This window comes from Schistocerca americana, chromosome 5 (genome assembly GCF_021461395.2).
Source record: "Schistocerca americana isolate TAMUIC-IGC-003095 chromosome 5, iqSchAmer2.1, whole genome shotgun sequence".
Taxonomy (NCBI): Eukaryota; Metazoa; Arthropoda; class Insecta; order Orthoptera; family Acrididae; genus Schistocerca; species Schistocerca americana.
Window position 1 is genome coordinate 223,260,952 of NC_060123.1, and position 22,008 is coordinate 223,282,959.

At 44.1% G+C, this 22,008-nt stretch overlaps 1 protein-coding gene across 1 annotated transcript in view; it reads left to right on the top strand.

Annotated features, from left to right (window-relative positions):
* The window catches only part of LOC124615421 (guanine nucleotide-binding protein G(o) subunit alpha), a 533,614-nt gene that overhangs the window by 110,249 nt on the left and 401,357 nt on the right, over positions 1–22,008 (top strand). Inside the window, exon 2 of the mRNA XM_047143294.1 lies at positions 4,572–4,614. Coding sequence (XP_046999250.1) covers positions 4,572–4,614 — 43 coding nt within the window. The remainder of the gene's footprint in view (positions 1–4,571; positions 4,615–22,008) is intronic.

The following is a 22,008-nucleotide window of genomic DNA, read 5'->3' on the forward strand; positions in this document are numbered from 1 at the left end:
ACAAGAGAAGGCGTGCTTTCCTTCCTTCTCACCTCGGTACAGTGCACAAGGCCCGAGAAAACCTGTTGCTGATAACTTACCTGGACTGATATTTTAAGATTTCTAATTTTAGGTCCCCATTCTCAGTATGTTACACTGCCTGACAAAAAGAAAAATACGAGGGTTGGAACCTAATTTATTCACAACCGATACAAAAGAGTTACATGTTTGCACCTGTTACTGTCTTGCAAAGTAGTCACCAGCGTTGTGTAGAACCAGTTGCCAGCGATATGGAAGGCGTAGTATACCGTTAGCACAGCCTGTTCTGATGATGGTGCGAACGGAGCGGTCTACTGCCTGTCGAATCTCTGGAACGGTTCTGAAGTGAATGTCAGGAAGTGGTTCCTTCATCTTCGCAATCAAATCAAAGTCACAAGGACTTAAACCCGGGGAGTACGGTGGATGGTACAATACTTCCTAGTCCCATCGACCGAACAGAGCAGCCACAGCTTGCGCTGTATGCACCCGCGTATTGTCGTGCAAAATGATGGGTGGGTTGCGAAGAAAGTGTTGCCGCTTTTTTCGCAAAACTGGTCGCAGATGATGATCCAAAAACGAACAGTAATACTGTGCATTGACGGTCTGCCGTGGAGGAACGTAATGCGTTATGATAATACCATCACAGTCGTACACGATAATCACCACAACTTTCACCATACTGGGGTTCTGACGCACTTTCGACTTCCGCGGCGACCTATAATGACACCATTCGTTGGATTGCCGTTTCAGTTTTGACTTCGTGGCATTTGCTTCAGAGCTGTTCCAGAGATTCGACAGGCAGTAAAGCGCTCCATTCGCTCCATCAACAGAACATGCTCTGCTAACGGTATACTACGCCTTCCATATCGCTGGCAACGGGTTCTACATAACGCTGGTGACTACTTCGAAGGACAGTAACAGGTACAAACATGTAACTCTTTCGTATCGGTTGTGAATAAGTAGTTTCCACTATTTAAGTTTCAACCCTCGTATATAGATTTCACGGTGTACAGTATATTTATAGATTTCATCATATTATTGTCGTCATCACCAGCTGTTTGACACACACTGCCGCCGGCCGAAGTGGCCGTGCGGTTAAAGGCGCTGCAGTCTGGAACCGCAAGACCGCTACGGTCGCAGGTTCGAATCCTGCCTCGGGCATGGATGTTTGTGATGTCCTTAGGTTAGTTAGGTTTAACTAGTTCTAAGTTCTAGGGGACTAATGACCTCAGCAGTTGAGTCCCATAGTGCTCAGAGCCATTTGAACCATTTTTTGAACACACACTGCCGCGGAAAGGCCATCACCAACATGCATTATGGCTGTCATATGTACGCGATAATGTTGTCGTACATGTTTCCCTTGTCATCCACCCACCTTCCTTTAGGTTGTCGTCTCGATGTTTTCTTGTGTCTTGTAATCCATTCAAGAACTTCTTTTGTCGTCTACCAACCATTCACATAGCTACATTTCTCACCCATAGCCATTTAATTGTCATTACGGTCGTAATGGATGACTGGTTGATCTGGCGGAGAGGATCAAACAGCGAGCATTTGGCTGGAGCGATTTAGGGAAATCACGGAAAACCTAAACCAGGATGGCCGGGTGCGGGTTTGAACCGTCGTCCTCCCGAATGCGAATCCAGTGTGCTAACCACTGCGCCACCTCGCTCGGTAGTCGTAATGGCTCCAACTATGTGTATGACGTCATTTATGCATACTTCATTTCATTAGCGCGGTAAGGCTATAAGATCAGACTCAAAATATATGAGTGGTACTACAGTTTCGATGTGGATTAGCCAGCATTAATTAACGTTATATGGCTGCGTATATAGGGTCATTGTGCATACAAATCCTTACCTTCAGTATTCAGTAACATTCTTGAGTTTGTATGATTTTACTGTACTGCAGTATTATATATGCACCTGACTGCTTTAGCGCTAGGTAGGGTATCTATTACAAGTGAAAATAATATTTATTTATTTACTGTTTATTTAACTTGACTGAATTAGGGCCTTAGGTCCCTCTCTTACGCCGCACCACCAGAAACGAAGCATGCACATACACTTACTATCATACATATTATTATATTGTGTTCGGCCTAGTGGCAGGTCCGTGACTTCGTACGGAGAATTTCTGACGCCAATGATCCCTGTCTTCAGCTTCATCCTTCAAGCTGCTGTATCTCCTCGCAACTTTCATCTCATCCTTCCTCGTCCTGCAGTTCCTTTCATCTTCCCTTCGATGACGTCATGGTGAGCCTCTCATGTCTAATTATGTGTCCTATGCAGCTGACCTTCTCTGAAGTACTGTATTCAGAATAGTTCTCTTCCCTCCTACTTTTCTCACACCATCCTCTCCCCTAGATCATTGTTCTTCTCCAGTACCACGTTTCAATTTTTTCAGGAATTTTTTCTCCATCTTTCTCTCGGTCCCCGTCTCTGTTCCAAATTATTCAACAAATTCTTCCTTAATCCAACCTAAGCTTTCTGGTCCTTGTTGAGTGCGGGTTTGGTCATGGCGATTCTTGCTCGAATTTCGTTTGTGCAGTGAGCATCCTTAATCAGCAAGCTTCCCAAGTACTTGAACTGTATCATATGTGCATAAAATAATAAGAGCCATTAATTATAACAACCACTATAATAATAATAAAGGGTATAAAGAATAACAATAACAATTAGCTTAGCACATTTGGATCCGTGTTTAGTATCATCAGAAACAGAAGGGATAATGAAAGAGAATAAGATTGAAAATGACGGTGGCAACAGCTGTTACAAGAAAGAGTATACTTGCACTAGAGGACTATACGACAAGGGCAACTGAAAACTGCAGGGGGAGGAGGTGTTGACAAGAGAGAGCTGCGGACAGGTATATGGAAGAGAGAACTATTGTTATAGAAGGCTGACAATTACCCGCGCACGATCTACAGCAAAAAATCCTTTCATAAAACAAAAACATACTTCGCTAGGAAACGTTCCTGAGGCCAGTAGTTACGAATGTAGCCGAAGCCCTTTCCCTTAATTCAAAGAAAGGCCTCCTCGAAGACCTAAAAGTAAAAGAGAACAGAATAATTAGACCAATCGTGGGGTCCACTTAAGAGAATGGCTTCCACCGAAAAAGATCCAACAAGGAAGTCTGTGGCAAAATAGATCAAATTAAATACAGAGTCTATAAAACCATGGAAAAATGGATGGGAAGGTCTTCCAATTTCTTGTTCAGACCCCAAAACCGCATTCCCAAGGTTTAAAAATGCCAAAGACGACATCTAGCCCCTACAAATCAAACCCAAAGACCCCTGTGACAGGGGCCTCCTCCACAAGAAGACAGTGACGAATGCGCTGCACGAGACGAGCAACCGAAAAGAAGACGCCGTACCTCTTGGATGGAAGAGCGCAAGCAAGCACACTCACAAAGAACAAAGGAAATCTTGGCTTCAAAGAAATCAAAGTTCACTGCCAAATGTAACAAGACTTAACGTGCTGCTTGATGGCCCCGTGAAATTATATACCATCATCATAATACGACACACTGACGATAAATAATCTATTTCTATATTGACACATTAGAAACCAAGACACACGAAAGTAAGCCAATCCATCTACCCCAACACAGAAGTTTTAGCTCCGTTTATGTATTTCTGACAGCCTGGTGACGTATAGGTGGCGTTTGGCAATGAGCATAGCTAGTAGCGAAAATGATGGAAAAAGTTGTAGCTTTGATGTCAGCTGAGAATAAGCACATATACAGAAAACGTTCCTCATTGTTTTTAATTTAATTTAATTTTTGGAAATGCATTTACTTGGGAATTCATTATATGCTACGAAACTCTTGTTGCCAGTAATGTTAAAGTGCGCATGAATGAATGGTATAAGCATTTAAATTCGCAATAACAACACAAGCAAGATTTATAATGATTGCATTATTGGAGTGGGCAAATGCACAGTGTGTATGAGAACAGTAATTTCAAACTGGAGAGCAAACATGACAAAGCACACGCACAAAATAATTGTTATGAAATGTAGCACATACAATTCCTGATCATTTCTCTACGTCGTCACCGTTTGCTCTCCGAGTACTTTTGGGGCTATAGAAGCAGCTTTCTTCAAACTCCGGCCAGAAAATTTCTTCGTTTGGGACTTCAGCCTGTGCCGAAATGCAGTTTTCAGCACTTCACTGCCGTCAAAACGCTGAAATCAATCCATATACTGAGACATAAGAAGACGTGATGACTCGATTGTAAATCCTCATCTGGCAATCTTGATTGAGGTTTTTTCGTGTTTTCCCTAAATCCTTAAGGCGAATTCTGGTATGGTTCCTTTGAAAAGGACGTAATTGATTTCCTTCCTCGCCCATGTCCAGCCTTAGTTCCATGTTCCGTATCTAGTGACCTCGTAGGCGGCGCATACTAAACGATAATCTTCCGTCTTTCCTTTCTCGTTATTCAGATGTCTTTCTGTGCTGCTGTAATGAGAGTACTGGGTTAACAAACGCTGTCGCAACAACTTCCGACTACCCAAATATGGTTTTCTGACAGTTCTTGTTTTTACCTGTTCCAGGTGCTGGCGAATCGGGCAAGAGTACGATAGTGAAACAAATGAAGTGAGTATTAACACAGTGTACTACTTTGTATAGTTATCAACTGTTTTTTAAATGCATCAACAACTCACTAGAGTCTTTTGCATTTCCCTGAGACTGGATCTGAGGAAAACATTTTGCAAACGTTTATGAAGTCGCTCGTAAGACATTCTTCATCGTTGCGAAGAAGGGTCTACATTTTAACTTAATTAGTTAATATTCTCATATCCTGCGTGATGATTTCCTCTGTTCAGCTGACGATGAGACGAACGTAGTACCTGTTTTAAAATTTCGTGTCCTTCAATTCTTAGGGTGGTTATACGATGGATCGTTTGCTAGAAAACAGCGAAACACCTACTCCAGACACAATAGCCTTGTCTTCCTCCGATTTAATTTCATCCACCATAAACGATGTTTCCGAAAGCTCGCGACTGCATCTGTCACGATTTAAACAAGAACACATTTCACCTGTTACTTTTATTCACGCATGCCACGAAGTTTTTCGAATGATAAGTAAGCAATGGAGATAAACGAGTAGTGATAAAGTTTTAATTGTCATCTGTATAACAGAAGGTTATGGAACAAGAAATTAATTATATGAATTTATTTTTTGAAGCTGACAGCTAAAAATTTATGAATATCCCTCGTACGTGTTAGGTATTACTAGGGAAGACGGTAAAACAAAAACACTTCTGTCAGGGAAAAGATATGTGAGGAAGACATAGTTACGACTTCATTATAAATGAAATGGGAGTAGGTGTGATTGTAATCAGGCCTATAGATGTAAGAGGCAGTAAGGAATTTATTGGCTACGTTCCAAAGATAGGATAAGACAGAAACGACCTAATGGAAAGTGGGTAGATGACATTAGAAAACATATGGGAGCGGCATGAATGCTTTTTGCTGGAGACAGCATTACATGGAAATGTCAAGATGAAGCCTTTGTCTAGCATTGGATATGAAATGTGTAATGACAATGATGATTATGATGATGATGGCAATGATGGTGTGATTTGCAGGTGAAGAGGACTACAGACGCTTCTGTCTGTTGTTGTAACAAGCACTGGTCTCATCTGCTGTATGCGTCGGCCATCATTTGGGTCATTTGAGTAGAGAGGCAGCGTAGACACGTTTGTATAAGTACTGAACCATTGTCAGCTGTAGACTGTGTTCCGCAACATTATTTCCTCTCACTGCGACATGTCTTGGCGTTGCCACACGACAGCTACGGTCAGGCTATCAATAGGGAATCTAACTCTTGGCTACAGAGCGTACGTAGACAAGTCTCAAGATGCGTTGTCAAATGTCCACCACAAGTGTCTCATTCTATATCTTTCTTCATCTGTATCTATAATCGGCAATCCATCTTACTGTGTGTGTCGGACAGTACTTCTGTTAATCTCTGGCTGCGTGTTCTACTTTAGTCCGCCCTCAGAAATGGAGGGTGAACCTTTGAAAATGCCAGCCACTCATACTTGCGGAACATCAGTAAAGTCGTTAAACAAATGTCTGCCGAAGAACCCGAGAATACACTTCTGTGGTTCTTAGTATTTCATTCTCTTCAGTATTAGGTAACAGTTTAATCAACCTCTATCTGCCGTAAATGTAGTATTTTTGTATCGCATTTTGTGCGGTTTTGCGTCGCATTCCAGGAAAATTCCCTCTAAATTACAATTCTTCAAAGCAATTCTTTGTCCTTAATGACATCCCAAACATAATATTGTAACGGGCTGGCTAGTGAAGATACAAGGCTTCTATCAAATACACTAACGAAAAAAAAATCGCAAAACCAAGAAGGAGATGTGCGACATAAAGGGAAGTTGATATGTGTGTTTCTACATCTGAAAGATAATGTCTGTTCAGATTTCACGCCTGTCGCATAAGATGCGATAGTAGCGCCACTAAGAGGATGGAAATCGGGTTTGCTTTAAATACACGCTAACGGTCGTGATTGGTCGTGGTTGGACGTGATAAGTTGATGTTGGTCTAGAATGCCTTTAAGGCGGCAAAAACGCCATTATCAACGGCTAACTGAGTTTGAACGAGGACGTGTACTAGGGCTACAAGAAGCTGGATGTCCCTTCTGCGATACTGCAGAAAGACTTGGCAGGAATGTAGCGACTGTACATGATCGCTGGCAGCGGTGATCGCGAGAACATACGGTCGCAAGAAGACCGGGCTCCGGACGGCCACGTGGCACTACGAAGAGGCAAGACCATCGTGTTCGGCGTATGGCTCTGGCCCATCTTATTAGTCCTGCAGCAGCAATTTGAGCAGCAGTTGGCACCACAGTGACACAACGACCTGTTACAGATCTGTTACTTCAAGGAAAGCTCCGAGCCAGAGGCCCTGTAGCGTGCATTCCACTGACCCCAAACCACCGCCATTTGCGACTTCTGTGGTCTCGAGTGAGAGCTCAATGGAAAGCAGGGTGGAGGGCTGTTGTGTTTTCTGATGAAAGCTGGTTCTGCGTCGGTGCCAGTGATGGCCGTACGTTGGTTAGTAGAAGAGGCCAGTTGAGGGCCTGCAACGAACCTGTCTGCATGCTACACACACTGGACCTATAGGGGAACTCGGGGCGGAACGGGATACTTAATGTTTAACAATTCCTGTAAAATAAAGGAACACAAGGAAACTCTTCTTCAAGTGATAAAAAAACACCTTGTAGTGTAACCTAATGTACCTTATTTTAAAATAACTTAAAACAATACAATATGCATTTTTTACAATTTTTCAAAGAAAGTCTTGCATATTTCTCGTTCCGCCCCACCCACGGGGCAGAATGGGATAAGGGTATTTTTTGTTAAATTGTTGCATAAACGTTGAATTTGAATTACGAATATCGTATTCAACTATGACAAAATGTTGTATAACAGGCAATTCAGACTAAGGAATGTGTAATTTAAACGGCCGGCCGGAGTGGCCGTGCGGTTCTAGGCGCTACAGTCTGGAACCGCGCGACCGCTACGGTCGCAGGTTCGAATCCTGCCTCGGGCATGGATGTGTGTGATGTCCTTAGGTTAGTTAGGTTTAAGTAGTTCTAAGTTCTAGGGGACTGATGACCTCAGAAGTTAAGTCCCATAGTGCTCAGAGCCATTTTGTAATTCAAACAATTAAAAAGTCATTCTTCAAAATTAGAAGATATTTTAATGTCATTCTGAAAAATGTACGCTGCTTAATAACCACCAAACCACTAACCGCCGGCCGAAGTGGCCGTGCGGTTAAAGGCGCTGCAGTCTGGAACCGCAAGACCGCTACGGTCGCAGGTTCGAATCCTGCCTCGGGCATGGATGTTTGTGATGTCCTTAGGTTAGTTAGGTTTAACTAGTTCTAAGTTCTAGGGGACTAATGACCTCAGCAGTTGAGTCCCATAGTGCTCAGAGCCATTTGAACCATTTGAACCACTAACTACTAGCCCTTCCGACAATAGTCACAAATCAGTATTTCCTCTCCATCTTCACTGTCTATGCCAGGACATGAATTGTGTGCCCACTCTGGCATGCGACCCAGCCCTCATTATAAACGGAGTAGAAGTCCCCACAGTAGAGACACTTGGCATCCTCTCTCTCTGATTCTCTCTTGTCCATCATCTTCTTATTTTTGTTTTTCTTAAGGTCTTTGATGTCCTCTGATTTGGTTTTTTTCGGTGTACAGTTTGATATTTTTGCTTTAAATTGCATTGCACCTGACGTCTCTGTCCTGACATTGTTCAAATTTGTGCACCGTCCTCCTTTCTGTAGGCCTACTTTACGTGCGACAGCATTCTGCAGTTCCTTCTCATAAGGAGTATCTGTTAATACGACGGTTTTTCCTTTTCGTCTTGTAGTCCGCCGTGTATTTTGACAGAATAGTGGTATTGGAATGACAACCTCGGGCGATATCTGGAAAGCTGAGTTGTTCGGCGAACATAGCTGGTTGGGAGAGTCTGGCATCCATGAACATCCAGGCTGGGTTTGCTTTCTACTTGCATCAAAATATGACGGGGCAGAACGGGACACTATCCCATTCTGCCCCGTCCCATTCCGCCCCAAGAGCACTTTTGAACTTAACAACTCTTATGGAGTGTAATAACTGACGTATTTAAACGCATGAAATAACTAAAGTATAACAAATGCCATGCACTTTAAGGGAATGTGTCATTTTAGGGTATACAATTAACGAATAACAGATTAACTGGCGTTGAAATTCACCAAACGTTAGAACAACGCAAGCGGTAACGTGACGGACAACAATTCACTTAGATCTCGCACTTCAAACTAAATCAGAATGGCTACCCTCACTTCCCTTCCATTCGGAGAAATAGTTACAGCCAATACAACAGGATGCAACACTTTCCAGTCTAGAAAAGAGCAATTTCCTATTGTGCCCCGCTATCCCTTTCTGCCCCGAGTTCCCCTACCTGGAGATGTGGTCTGGGGTGCGGATTATTATGACGGCAGGAGCACTTTCTCGGCTATCCCACACACCCTGACTCCAAATTTGTACCTCAGCTTGGTGATTCAACCTTTTGTGCTGCCATTCATGAACAGCACCCCAGGGGGGGTTTTCCAGCAGGATAACGCTCGCCCACATTCCGCTGTTGTAACCCAACATGCTCTACGGAGAGTCGACATGTCGCCTTGGCTTGCTGGATCACCAGATCTGTTTCCATTCGGGCACATATGGGACATCACCGGACAACAACTCCAGTGTCATCTATAAAAACCAATCCGTACATTGACCGACAAAATGCAATGATCACGCTTATTATCTGTGTCAATGCTGTATGCAAATTATCCATTTAAGAAACACTTTCAAACAAAGTAAATGGCATTACTAACAAGATAATATGAAAAACGAGCCTCTCATTCGTGATTAGTAAGTTAACAATATAGGTATGAAGCCAGGCATCCATGAAACCCTTTTTCTTATGATAATTCTCTTATGTTAAAATTTGCCATAACTAGCAAGTTCTAGCGTAAAATCGTTATGCATTGTCAGAAGCCGGTTAAATAAACCATACATCATCCCTGTGCGGTTACTATATGTTGCGAAAAAGGGATGTTGACTTGAGAAATAATATGTATGATCTCAGAGTCTCTTCAACAATTACCGAATCAGCGTTGTTGTTACAATTCCATCTTTAAAATTAATGCAGTTTAAGATGAGAATTCACAACAAAATGAAACTGTGTGTATTATAGTTTTCATGTTTAAAATCGAAAATCTAACAAAAAAAAATGGCTCTGAGCACTATGGGACTTAACATCTGAGGTCATCAGTCCCCTAGAACTTAGAACCACTTAAACCTAACTAACCTAAGGACATCACACACATCCACGCCCGAGGCAGCATTCGAAGCTGCGACCGTAGCGGTCGCGCGGTTCCAAACTGTAGCGCCTAGAACCGCTCTGCCACCCCAGCCGGCGAAAATCTAACAAAAGCGTTGTATAATATTTTACAGGGATGAAACTGAACTCACTGAAGATGAGACACAGGTGTCAGAAATACGTTTAGGTAGAACAAAAATTGTGTTTTACAAAAGGCAGAGTTTTAGGAACAGCAGGTTCCAACCCCAACAACATCTACATCTACATCAATACTCCGCAAGCCACCTGGCGGTGTGTGGCGGAGGGCACTTTACGTGCCACGGTCATTACCTCCCTTTTCTGTTCCAGTCGCGTATGGTTCGCGGGAAGAACGACTGTCTGAAAGCCTCCGTACGCGCTCTAATCTCTCTAATTTTACATTCGTGGTCTCCTCGGGAGGTATAAGTAGGGGGAAGCAACATATTCGATACCTCATCCAGCAACGCACCCTCTCGAAACCTGGCCAGCAAGCTACACCGCGATGCAGAGCGCCTCTCTTGCAGAGTCTGCCACTTGAGTTTGCTAAACATCTCCGTAACGCTATCACGGTTACCAAATAACCCTGTGACGAAACGCGCCGCTCTTCTTTGGATCTTCTCCATCTCCTCCGTCAACCCGATCTGGTACGGATCCCACACTGATGAGCAATACTCAAGTATAGGTCGGACGAGTGTTTTGTAAGCCACCTCCTTTGTTGATGGACTACATTTTCTAAGGACTCTCCCAATGAATCTCAGCCTGGCACCCGCCTTACCAACAATTAATTTTATATGATCATTCCACTTCAAATCGTTCCGCACGCATACTCCCAGATATTTTACAGAAGTAACTGCTACCAGTGTTTGTTCCGCTATCGTATAATCATACAATAAAGGATCCTTCTTTCTATGTATTTGCAATACATTACATTTGTCTATGTTAAGGGTTAGTTGCCACTCCCTGCACCAAGTGCCTGTCCGCTGCAAATCTTCCTGCATTTCGCTACAATTTTCTAATGCTGCAACTTCTCTGTATACTACAGCATCATCCGCGAAAAGCCGCATGGAACTTCCGACACTATCTACTAGGTCGTTTATATATATTGTGAAAAGCAATGGTCCCATAACACTCCCCTGTGGCACGCCAGAGGTTACTTTAACGTCTGTAGACGTCTCTCCATTGATAACAACATGCTGTGTTCTGTTTGCTAAGAACTCTTCAATCCAGCCACACAGCTGGTCTGATATTCCGTAGGCTCTTACTTTGTTTATCAGGCGACAGTGCGAAACTGTATCGAACGCCTTCCGGAAGTCAAAGAAAATAGCATCTACCTGGGAGCCTGTATCTAATATTTTCTGGGTCTCATGAACAAATAAAGCGAGTTGGGTCTCACACGATCGCTGTTTCCGGAATCCATGTTGATTCCTACAGAGTAGATTCTGGGTTTCCAAAAACGACATGATACGCGAGCAAAAAACATGTTCTAAAATTCTACAACAGATCTACGTCAGAGATATAGGTCTATAGTTTTGCGCATCTGCTCGACGACCCTTCTTGAAGACTGGGACTACCTGTGCTCTTTTCCAATCATTTGGAACCTTCCGTTCCTCTAGAGACTTGCGGTACACGGCTGTTAGAAGGGCGGCAAGTTCCTTCGCGTACTCTGTGTAGAATCGAATTGGTATCCCGTCAGGTCCAGTGGACTTTCCTCTGTTGAGTGATTCCAGTTGCTTTTCTATTCCTTGGACACTTATTTCGATGGAAGCCATTTTTTCGTTTGTGCGAGGATTTAGATAAGGAACTGCAGTGCGGTCTTCCTCTGTGAAACAGCTTTGGAAAAAGGTTTTTAGTATTTCAGCTTTACGCGTGTCATCCTCTGTTTCAATGCCATCATCATCCCGGAGTGTCTGGATATGCTGATTTAACGTAAGACCAGAACTTCCTAGGATTTTCTGTCAAGTCGCTACATAGAATTTTACTTTCGAATTCACTGAACGCTTCACGCATAGCCCTCCTTACGCTAACTTTGACATCTTTTAGCTTCTGTTTGTCTGAGAGGTTTTGGCTGCGTTTACACTTGGAGTGAAGCTCTCTTTGCTTTCGCAGTAGTTTCCTAACTTTGTTGTTGAACCACGGTGGGTTTTTCCCGTCCCTCACAGTTTTACTCGGCACGTACCTGTCTAAAACGCATTTTACGATTGCCTTGAACTTTTTCCATAAACACTCAACATTGTCAGTGTCGGAACAGAAATTTTCGTTTTGATCTGTTAGGTAGTCTGAAATCTGCCTTCTGTTACTCTTGCTAAACAGATAAACCTTCCTCCCTTTTTTTATATTCCTATTAACTTCCATATTCAGAGATGCTGCAACGGCCTTATGATCACTGATTCCCTGTTCTGCACTTGCAGAGTCGAAAAGTTCGGGTCTGTTTGTTATCAGTAGGTCCAAGATGTTATCTCCACGAGTCGGTTCTCTGTTTAATTGCTCGAGGTAATTTACGGATAGTGCACTCAGTATAATGTCACTTGATGCTCTGTCCCTACCACCCGTCCTAAACATTTGAGTGTCCCAGTCTATATCTGGTAAATTGAAATCTCCACCTAAGACTATAACATGCTGAGAAAATTTATGTGAAATGTATTCCAAATTTCTCTCAGTTGTTCTGCCACTAAAGCTGCCGAGTCGGGAGGTCGGTAAAAGGAGCCAACTATTAACCTAGCTCGGTTGTTGAGTGTAACGTCCACCCATAATAATTCACAGGAACTATCCACTTCTACTTCACTACAGGATAAACTACTAGTAACAGCTAACAAGATGATAAGGAAAACGTTATTTGAAATCTACCACAGTCAAGAGACTGTCTTTAAGGCTAATAGATGGATAAAAATCGGAACACGTATAAAGTGCTCTAATCCAATATCCAATCAACTGTTACGCCAATTTGTGTCACCCCAGCGCGTCTGCGACATGCAGATAATCCGGTTTGTAGAACTGCGGGAATCTTGGACCCCTTCTCTGCCGCTCGCTAGGAGAGAAACTTCATCCCCGCATCAAAGCCGTATTTCTCCATAAAGGCGGCCTCCTTTTTGTGAGTCCTTTGAGGGCGGCGGTGGCGGCGGCACGGACGTAAAGTTTGTGCCTTGCCACCGAGTAATAATTTATGCGGCGAACCGCTGCCTTTGACTGGCTGCCTCAAAGGTCACGCCGACGACGTCGCCCACCGGATGCGGAAAATGCGCCGCAAGGGACGACAGGTAGCGACAGCCGAGGCGAACGAACACCGAGCCGCAGTACAATTCGTACCACAGTAGTCGGCCCCCTACATGTTGACGTCGTACAGACGACATGCTTCTGCCACTACGTTTCGAGTGTGGGAGCCGTAAGTCATCCAGATTATAGAAAATCTGGATAAAACGGAAATTAAAAAATTGGCCGGGTGCTAGTAGGAGTCGCGTGCTGATGGTTCCGTAAAAACTTAATTACATATATACACAGTTCAGCTATTCCCGGAATCTAAAATCTCGACCATTTTTGTCTGTTATCGACACTGATACTGGCAAGATACGGGTCTCAGAAATGATAAAATTATTAGGAATACCATCTCGAAATAAGACAAAGTTGTTTAGTAAACAATTTAGTCCAAGGATTTTTGAGAATGTTTTAATCTCAATAATATAAATGTCCTCCCCCCATGAACCATGGACCTTGCCGTTGGTGGGGAGGCTTGCGTGCCTCAACGATGCAGATAGCCGTACCGTAGGTGCAACCACAACGGAGGGGTATCTGTTGAGAGACCAGACAAACGTGTGGTTCCTGAAGATGGGCAGCAGCCTTTTCAGTAGTTGCAGGGGCAACAGTCTGGATGATTGACTGATCTGGCCTTGTAACCCTAACCAAAACGGCCTTGCTGTGCTGGTACTGCGAACGGCTGAAAGCAAGGGGAAACTACAGCCGTAATTTTTCCCGAGGGCATGCAGCTTTACTGTATGGTTAAATGATGATGGCGTCCTCTTGGATAAAATATTCCGAAGGTAAAATAGTCCCCCATTCGGATCTCCGGGAGGGGACTACTCAGGAGGACGTCGTTATCAGGAGAAAGAAAACTGGCATTCTACGGATCGGAGCGTGGAATGTCAGATCCCTTAATCGGGCAGGTAGGTTAGAAAATTTAAAAAGGGAAATGGATAGGTTAAAGTTAGATAAGGTGGGAATTAGTGAAGTTCGGTGGCAGGAGGAACAAGACTTCTGGTCAGGTGAATACAGGGTTATAAATACAAAATCAAATAGGGGTAATGCAGGAGTAGGTTTCATAATGAATAAAAAAATAGGAGTGTGGGTAAGCTACTACAAACAGCATAGTGAACGTATTATAGTGGCCAAGATACAAACGAAGCCCATGCCTTCTACAGTAGTACAAGTTTATATGCCAACTAGCTCTGCAGATTTGCACAGGGTAGATTAGCATGGAGAGCTGCATCAAACCAGTCTCAGGACTGAAGACCACAACAACAACAATATAAATGTGACATAAAGAATTATGCAGCAGGTAGGCATTCATTATTATAATAATCAGCAGTTCTCCATTCAGGCCGTCTGGACTGCGACCGTAAAAATCAGTCATCAGGCGAGGAATGACTTTATTGCTCATATGACGCGTTTCGGACTTCATCAAACATCAGATATGCGAGACCATTTACTGCAAGTAGATATACCGCTTAAAGTTGTATGTGAAACAAACGTTCGCAAACTAGTCCATTGCACCTCATCGGTTGGAGATATATCATCTTGATGGAACATGTGTTACCAGAACTGCTGGAGGGTGTATCACTGAATGTTAGACAAAGGATGTATTTTCAGCGCGATAAGGCGCCAGCCCATGTCAGCACTGCTGTGAGGGATCATCTGAGAGCCACCTTCGGGAATCGGTGGGTTTTGTGTTGTGCCCTAGCCGCCCAGGTCACCTGACCTCACGTGGCTAGATTTCTCCGCTGGGGAGGGGGAGGGGGGGAGGGAGCTATGAAGCAGGTGGAGTATGAAACCGCTGTGCAAACAGAACAAGACGTCGTCACTAGAATTTCCGTCGCTGGGGAAACAACTGCAGATATGCCAGGAATCTTCGAATGGACACGACGGTCAGTACCCCTGAACGCCACTACTCTAACTGGCAAGCTAAGCTACCCTCTGTTTATTATCGTCCATTGCGTCAGAAATTGCCATCAACACCATATGTACCATAACTAAGTACATTTGTTTCGATGTTCTCTGCCTCGTGAGTTAATTTGAACGAATAGATTCGGAACGCCCTGTACGTTGTCATCACTGCACTACTGACTTGAAATTACAATTTTAAAAAGTTAGTCTTTTGTGGCGGTAAACTTCATTGTAACAGGATTGTGTAGAGGAGGGAGTGGGACCTCTTGTTGTCTTTTGCTTCTTACAGTACGCGGGGCGATTGAAAATTCCGTGCAAAGTCCGAGAGATGGCACCGCCGGCGCGTATCGATGTCATGTTTAGTTAGCATCTTTGGAAAGAACGCACACCAAGTTTCATCCATATTGGTCTCTTTCTTTGTGTTTGGCATTCGTCTGAATCAAGAAAGTCGAAGAGAAGCTTGATAAACATTACGGTGGCTCTGCACCTTCGATTAGAACAATTTATAAGTGGTTTCAAAATTTTCGAAGTGGCCGTATTGACACAAGTGGTGCTGAACTTTCTGGACGCCCTGTGGAGGTTACGACTCCAGAAATCATTGACAAAATCAACGATATGGTGGTTGATGACAGAAGAGTTGAGACTGCTAGTGCTGTCGTCAAATCGAATGAACGGGCACATAATATTTTGCATTAAACATTGGACATGAGAAAGCTATCCACAAGATGGGTTCTGCGATTGCTCACGCTTGACCAAAAACGGAATCGTCTGAAATGTTGCAAGGATGGTTTGCAGCTGTTCAGGAAGAATCCGCAGGACTTAAAGCATCGTTTCGTCACTGTGGATGAAACATGGATACATTACTATACTCCTGAGACCAAACAACCATCTAAACAATGGGTTACCAAGAGAGAATCTGCACCAAAAAAGGCGAAGACCAGTCCTTCGGCCGGAAAGGTTATGGCGACTGTCTTTTGGGATTCGCAAGGGATAATCCTCATCGACAATCTGGAAAAGGGTAAGACTATTACAGGTACTTATTATTCATCGTTATTGGACCGTTTGAAAACCGAGCTGCAAGAAAAACGCCGGCGATTGGACCACAAAAAAGTCCTGTTCCATCACGACAATGCAGCAGCACACAGCTCAGCAGTTGTGGTCGCAAAACTAATGTAAATAGGATTCTAACTTTCTTCACATCCTCCCCCCCCCCTATTCGTATGTGCCACGACTCATAGAAATCGGCGAATAGGGTATGTGCTCTCGTTTTCCTCACGCTCGCCGGCAACGCGCACGTCTCGTGTTGTTTTCTGCGGCTTGATAACTGTCAGCCAGGACGGTGCAAGCCTAGGACTGTCCTTTCTATTGATGTTGTTACGCTGTTTTAGTATTTCAGCGGCCTCTCTGATCTTGCGGTTCAATATTGCTACCTCCTTGGGAAGTACGCAGGTTGCGCTGGATTTTATTTTCTTGCCAAAGTCTTTTTGGTGTTCGGCCACTGCAGATTTGTTGCGTTGCGCAAGTCGAATGTATTCTTCGTGCTGCCCTATACGCGTTGCTGTTGGCCTGCTTGTTTTGCCAGTGTATATTTCTCCACACTAATAGTCCAGCTTGTATACGCCTGAAGTCTGCAACCAATCAAGGCACACGCTAAGAGAGGCAACAGACAACAGCAGATGCCCACTCTCTCCAGCACAGGAAACCATCTACAATAAAGTTTCGTACTCCTTCCACCATAAGAGACAAAAATAATACTGTGACGTAACGTCGTGCTCAGTAGAGCAGTCATAACAAATCATAATACATCAGGACAATCAAATGCACCAGGAGACCCAGAAGAAGGCCACTGTCACAGTGGCTGATACAAAGGTTTGATCAGTGATTCTCACTCTGGCCTACATAGTTGTCTAGCTCTTAATCACTTTGCTATTCTGCTTCGTAGGGAAACTTGGGGCTGAACTAAATTCATAATAATGGTACAAGGTTCCAGGAAAATGTAAATCCATCGGAATACTTCATGTTGCACGAGTTCCATTTAAAAAAAAAAAAGGAGCGCAAGAAAACACTTCCTAAAGGTGAAAAAAGTCATATTGTAGTGTGACCTAACGTACCTTACTTGAAAATCACTGAAAACTGTACATTAGGAACTTTTAAAATTTTTAAAGAAATTCTTGCATATTTCCCGTTCTGCCCTATCTGCGGGGCAGATGGGATAAGTCATTTTGTGAAACTGCTGTAGAAATGTTAAAATTATTAGGAATACCGTCTCGAAACAAGACAAAGTTGTTTCATGAACAATTTAGACCAAGGACTATGGAATCTTCAAAAAAATCGTTAACAATAAGGAAATATTTTAATTTCATTTTGACAAATGCACAATTATTTTTAATGCTAGATGCCAAGATACTTTGTTTGAATCCCATCGTCCATGCACCCGCTGTCGTGTTCCGCCCCAACATCCGCTACATACGCGCACCGACTAACAGAGCGAAGAGTTGGGCTGTCGGAACGATCGGCTTCGTCAGTAGATCTTCGAGAGTCCAATTATTTGATGGGACAGGTAACCTACACACTGCACGGGCTCCAACGCGTCCGATCATGAATCTGGTCCGACAAATTGTACAATTCGTCAGTCTCCTGACATTAATGGTAAAAATTCAATGCATTGTAATCGTCATTAAGTCAATGATTTTTCACTGAGTGGAATTAATCGTAGCCTACATCACTGAAGGCAAATGCTAGGCTGGTTCTTCTATAATGGCTAGAGCCATTTTGCAGCCCCATCTCTGTTCATTCATGCTTGTACTTGGTATTCAACGACTTGAACGCCGACGATTCATTGAGCTGCAACCTTCCTTCCACTGCTAGCTGGAACAAGGCTGGCGGAAAGAGGGGAGGTAGCTCCCGATCGCCAATCACCTCCTATAAACACCAAACCTCTCCCCTACGTCTCATGGAGTCAAGACGTACGACATTTTTTATGGTTATCCGTCTGTCTGATGGCGACGTTAAGCTTGGTGGATCCCTTGATGGTTCTTCAGATAAGTAGGCCCTTTTATGGTACGCGCTTCACTTGGCGAGATGTCGAAGGCCCAAGCGCACTGCGTTCACGTTCGGAACGATCATGATTCAAATCCAGACTTTTTTTCCTGTGTTTCCCCAAGTCAGTTAGTGCCAGTTTCTATCTTATCCTCGCCTTGTTCGACTGATTCTTGAGTATTCTTCATGTATCTGGTATCCCTATCAGCTGGCAGAAGAGATAGAGTTGATCCACCGAAGAGCGGTGCGTTTCGTCACGCTATAGTCTAGCCAGCGCGAGAGCATTATGGAGATGCTCAACGCAAAGTATATTGGCAGACCTTACAAGAAAGGCATTGTGCATCACGGAGAGATTTACTATTGAAATGACATGAGGCCTCAGTTAGTGGTACTTAAAGTACCCTCCGTGACACGCCATTCTGTGGCTTGCGGGGTATGGTGTATGTAGATGTAGATGCAGGTGAAGCAGCTGAGACAAACCACCCCCAAATATCTCCAGTACGTTTTACACGTAACTCGACGTATTTTTTGTAACTGGTCTTTGTGCTTCGCCCTATATACACCGGTGTCCAAAATTAAAGCAACAAACGGAAATTTGGAAAGTTGAGGTTAGTTGGCCACAAAACTGTATATATAGGTGATAGCAAAGTAGAAACAGTTAAAGAATACAGAACGTAAACAGCTGCAAAATGCATAATGGTAGTAAAATCTGTTCTTCGTATTTCCAACTTAACAGATTTGCACACGCATTCTGACAAATGGTTAATGTGCTCAGTGTGGGTGTGGCTACCTCTGGCAGCAGTACAGACATGACAACGACTGGGCGTGCTGTGAATGATGTCTTCAAACTGATCTTGAGGCAATAACGGCCGTTCCTCCTGCAGAGCTACTCGCAAGTCTTGGAGAGTGTTTGTGGAAGCTGGCGGATGCAATCCGTAATCCTGTGCACACCAGACGTGCTTTATGTGATTAAAATCTGGAGAGAGAGAAGACCAAGCCATGGGTGCAATATCTTCCGCTTCCAAGAAAACTTCAACCATCCTTGCTGTATGAGGTTGACCATTATTGTCCATCAATACGAAGTCTGGGCCCACAGCACCTCGCCACAACCGCACATGAGGTCCCAAGATTTCGTCACGATGCCTGACTGCAGTTAAACCTTGCCGATTCACCCTGTAATTCCGTGAAGAGGTGTTCGTGTCTTTAACATAATCCCTGCCCACACCATTATGGATCCTCCTTGATATCCATCTCTTTCCACAGTGTTTGGGTCCAAATATCGAGTTCCGCGTTCCCTCCAGATGCGAATCCGTTGTCGACAATCACTCTCCAGACCAGATCGGGACTCATCTGTGAAAACAACATTGGCCCAACGTTCGACCGTGCAGGTGGCATGCTGACAGCTTCGCTCCAGACGCTCCGTTTTGTGAAGACGCGTCAGAGTTACACACGCAGGAGGTCTCCAACTATAAAGGCCACTCTGCCGAATTCTTTTGAGCACCGTTTGACTCGGTACAACACGTCCAGTGGATGCTGCGTGGTCAGATGCCAGTTGCCGTGCAGTACTAAAGCGGTACGGTCGTTCCCTTACAGCCAGACAATGGTCCTCTCTTTCTGATGACACAGATGGTACATCTACATCTACGTATATACTCCGCTAGCCACCAAGCGGTGTGTGGCGGAAGCCACAATTCGCGCCAAAGTCATATTTCCCCCCTCTGTTCAACTCGCGGATCGCGCGAGGGAAAGACGACTGCCTGAACGCCTAAATACGGGCTCTAATTTCCCTTATATTTGAATGGTGCGCGATTGGAAGGTTGATGGTAATAATATATGCTCTACATCCTCGGCGAAGATCGGATTTCGGAATTTAGTGAGCAGCCTCTTCCGTTTAGCGCTTCGTCTATCTGCAAGTGTGTCGCACTTCAAACTTTCTATGAGATTTGTAACGTTCTCGCGATGGCTAAATGTACCAGTCACGAATCTTGCCGCTCTTCTTTGGACCATCTCAATCTCTTGAATCAGACACAACTGGCAAGGATACCATACAGACGAACAATACTCTTAGGCAATTTCCTTTGTTGAAGGACCACATCGCTTCAGGATTCTACCAATAAACCGCAATCTATATTTCTATTACTTGTGTAATCTGATCATTCCACGTGAGATCATTTCGAATAGTCACACCCAGATACATGACAGATGTTACCGCTTCCAAAGACTGGGCATTTATTTTGTACTCGTACATTAATGGGGATTTTCGCCTTGGTATACGCATTAGGTTACACCCTGCCCTACCCTGGTCTTCGGGACACAGTTTCGGTCTCTACGAACTGTCGCCACATTCGAGAAACAGCAGAATGATTCACATTAAGCCATCGCGCCTCAGCAGTTTGCGGTCATTCTTCCCATGGCCCACCTCTGCAGAGAGTCTGGTAGGCACCTTCTCTGTGTCATACTGCACCGTCTGTGACTGTGTACGCAGCAGTTGTAGAAGAGGGACTGACCGGCAAACACTACCCCATTTGACAGGGGCCCTGACGTCATCGTTGGCGTGGTTGTCCGTTGACCGAAATTCCACCTTCCATGCAGAACTTGATAGTGCAGACATCTGTTGGCAATTTGTATGATTATATCGTGAATTACACACAGAAAGGGGAAATAGCTGTTTGTTGCTCTAACGTTGGACACCTGTGTACGCTGATGAGCTTAAACATCATCACCACCGCTCACCGCTATATTACTTGCTGCCTGGTGGCATATCGGGCCCGTGACGTGATAAGGAATAATTTAATCGGAGCCGAGACAAATGGGGGATCATTCAAACGACGATACGGGCTATAAACGAGGAAATCCATCGACGTAAGCGACTTAAGCAAACGACATATTGTTACGGCCCGACGTTAGGCAACGAGCGTCTCGTAAATGGCAAAGCACCTCTTCGCGTGCTGCTGTTGTCAGCACGAGCAGGCTACCAGGTGCTGGACGTCCACGCCTCACCACAGAATGTAGAGGTCGGAGGTTTGCCCGCTCCGTAATGAAGGGTAGGCGGCTATCTATTGCAGGTCTGACGACAGAGTATAATGTTAGAGCAGGCACAAGCGTTTCGGAGCTCACTGTTCAGCACTGAACACGGGGCTCTGCACCAGGTGACTCCAACTTGACCTAACGATATGCTCACGTGGGCTTGTAGTGAGCAGGTGATCATCGAGATTGGGCCGTGCGTCAGTTGACACGTGTTGCCTGGTCGGACGAATAGCTTTTCTTGGCTAAGTTCCACGGGAGCTCGAAATTTAGTGCGGACGTCAATGCGAGATGCTTTTAATAGTTTCCACAATGAAACTTTGTCTCAAAATATGGTAGAAAACCCAAAGAGGTTCTGGTCGTATGTAAAGTACACCAGTGGCAAAAAACAGTCAATACCGTCACTGCGCGATACCGATGGAAATGTTACCCATGATGGTGCCACTAAAGCGGAGTTACTAAATACAGTTTTCTGTAATTCCTTCACGAAAGAAGACGAAGTAAGTATTCCAGAATTCGAAACCAGAACAGTTGTTAGCATGAGTGACATAAAAGTAGATATCTTAGGTGTTGCGAAACAACTTAAATCACTTAAGAAAGGCAAGTCTTGCAGTCCAGATGGTATACCAATCAGGTTCCTTTCAGAGTATGCAGACACAATATCGCCTATCTTAACGATCATATACAACCGCTCACTTGAGGAAAGGTCTGCTCCTAAAGACTGGAAAGTAGCCCAGGTCACACCAATATTCAAGAAAGGAAACAGGAGTAACCCATTGAATTACAGACCCATATCACTGACCTCGATTTGCAGTAGGATTTTGGTGCATATACTGTACTCGAACATTATGAATCACCTTGAAGAAAATGAGTTATTG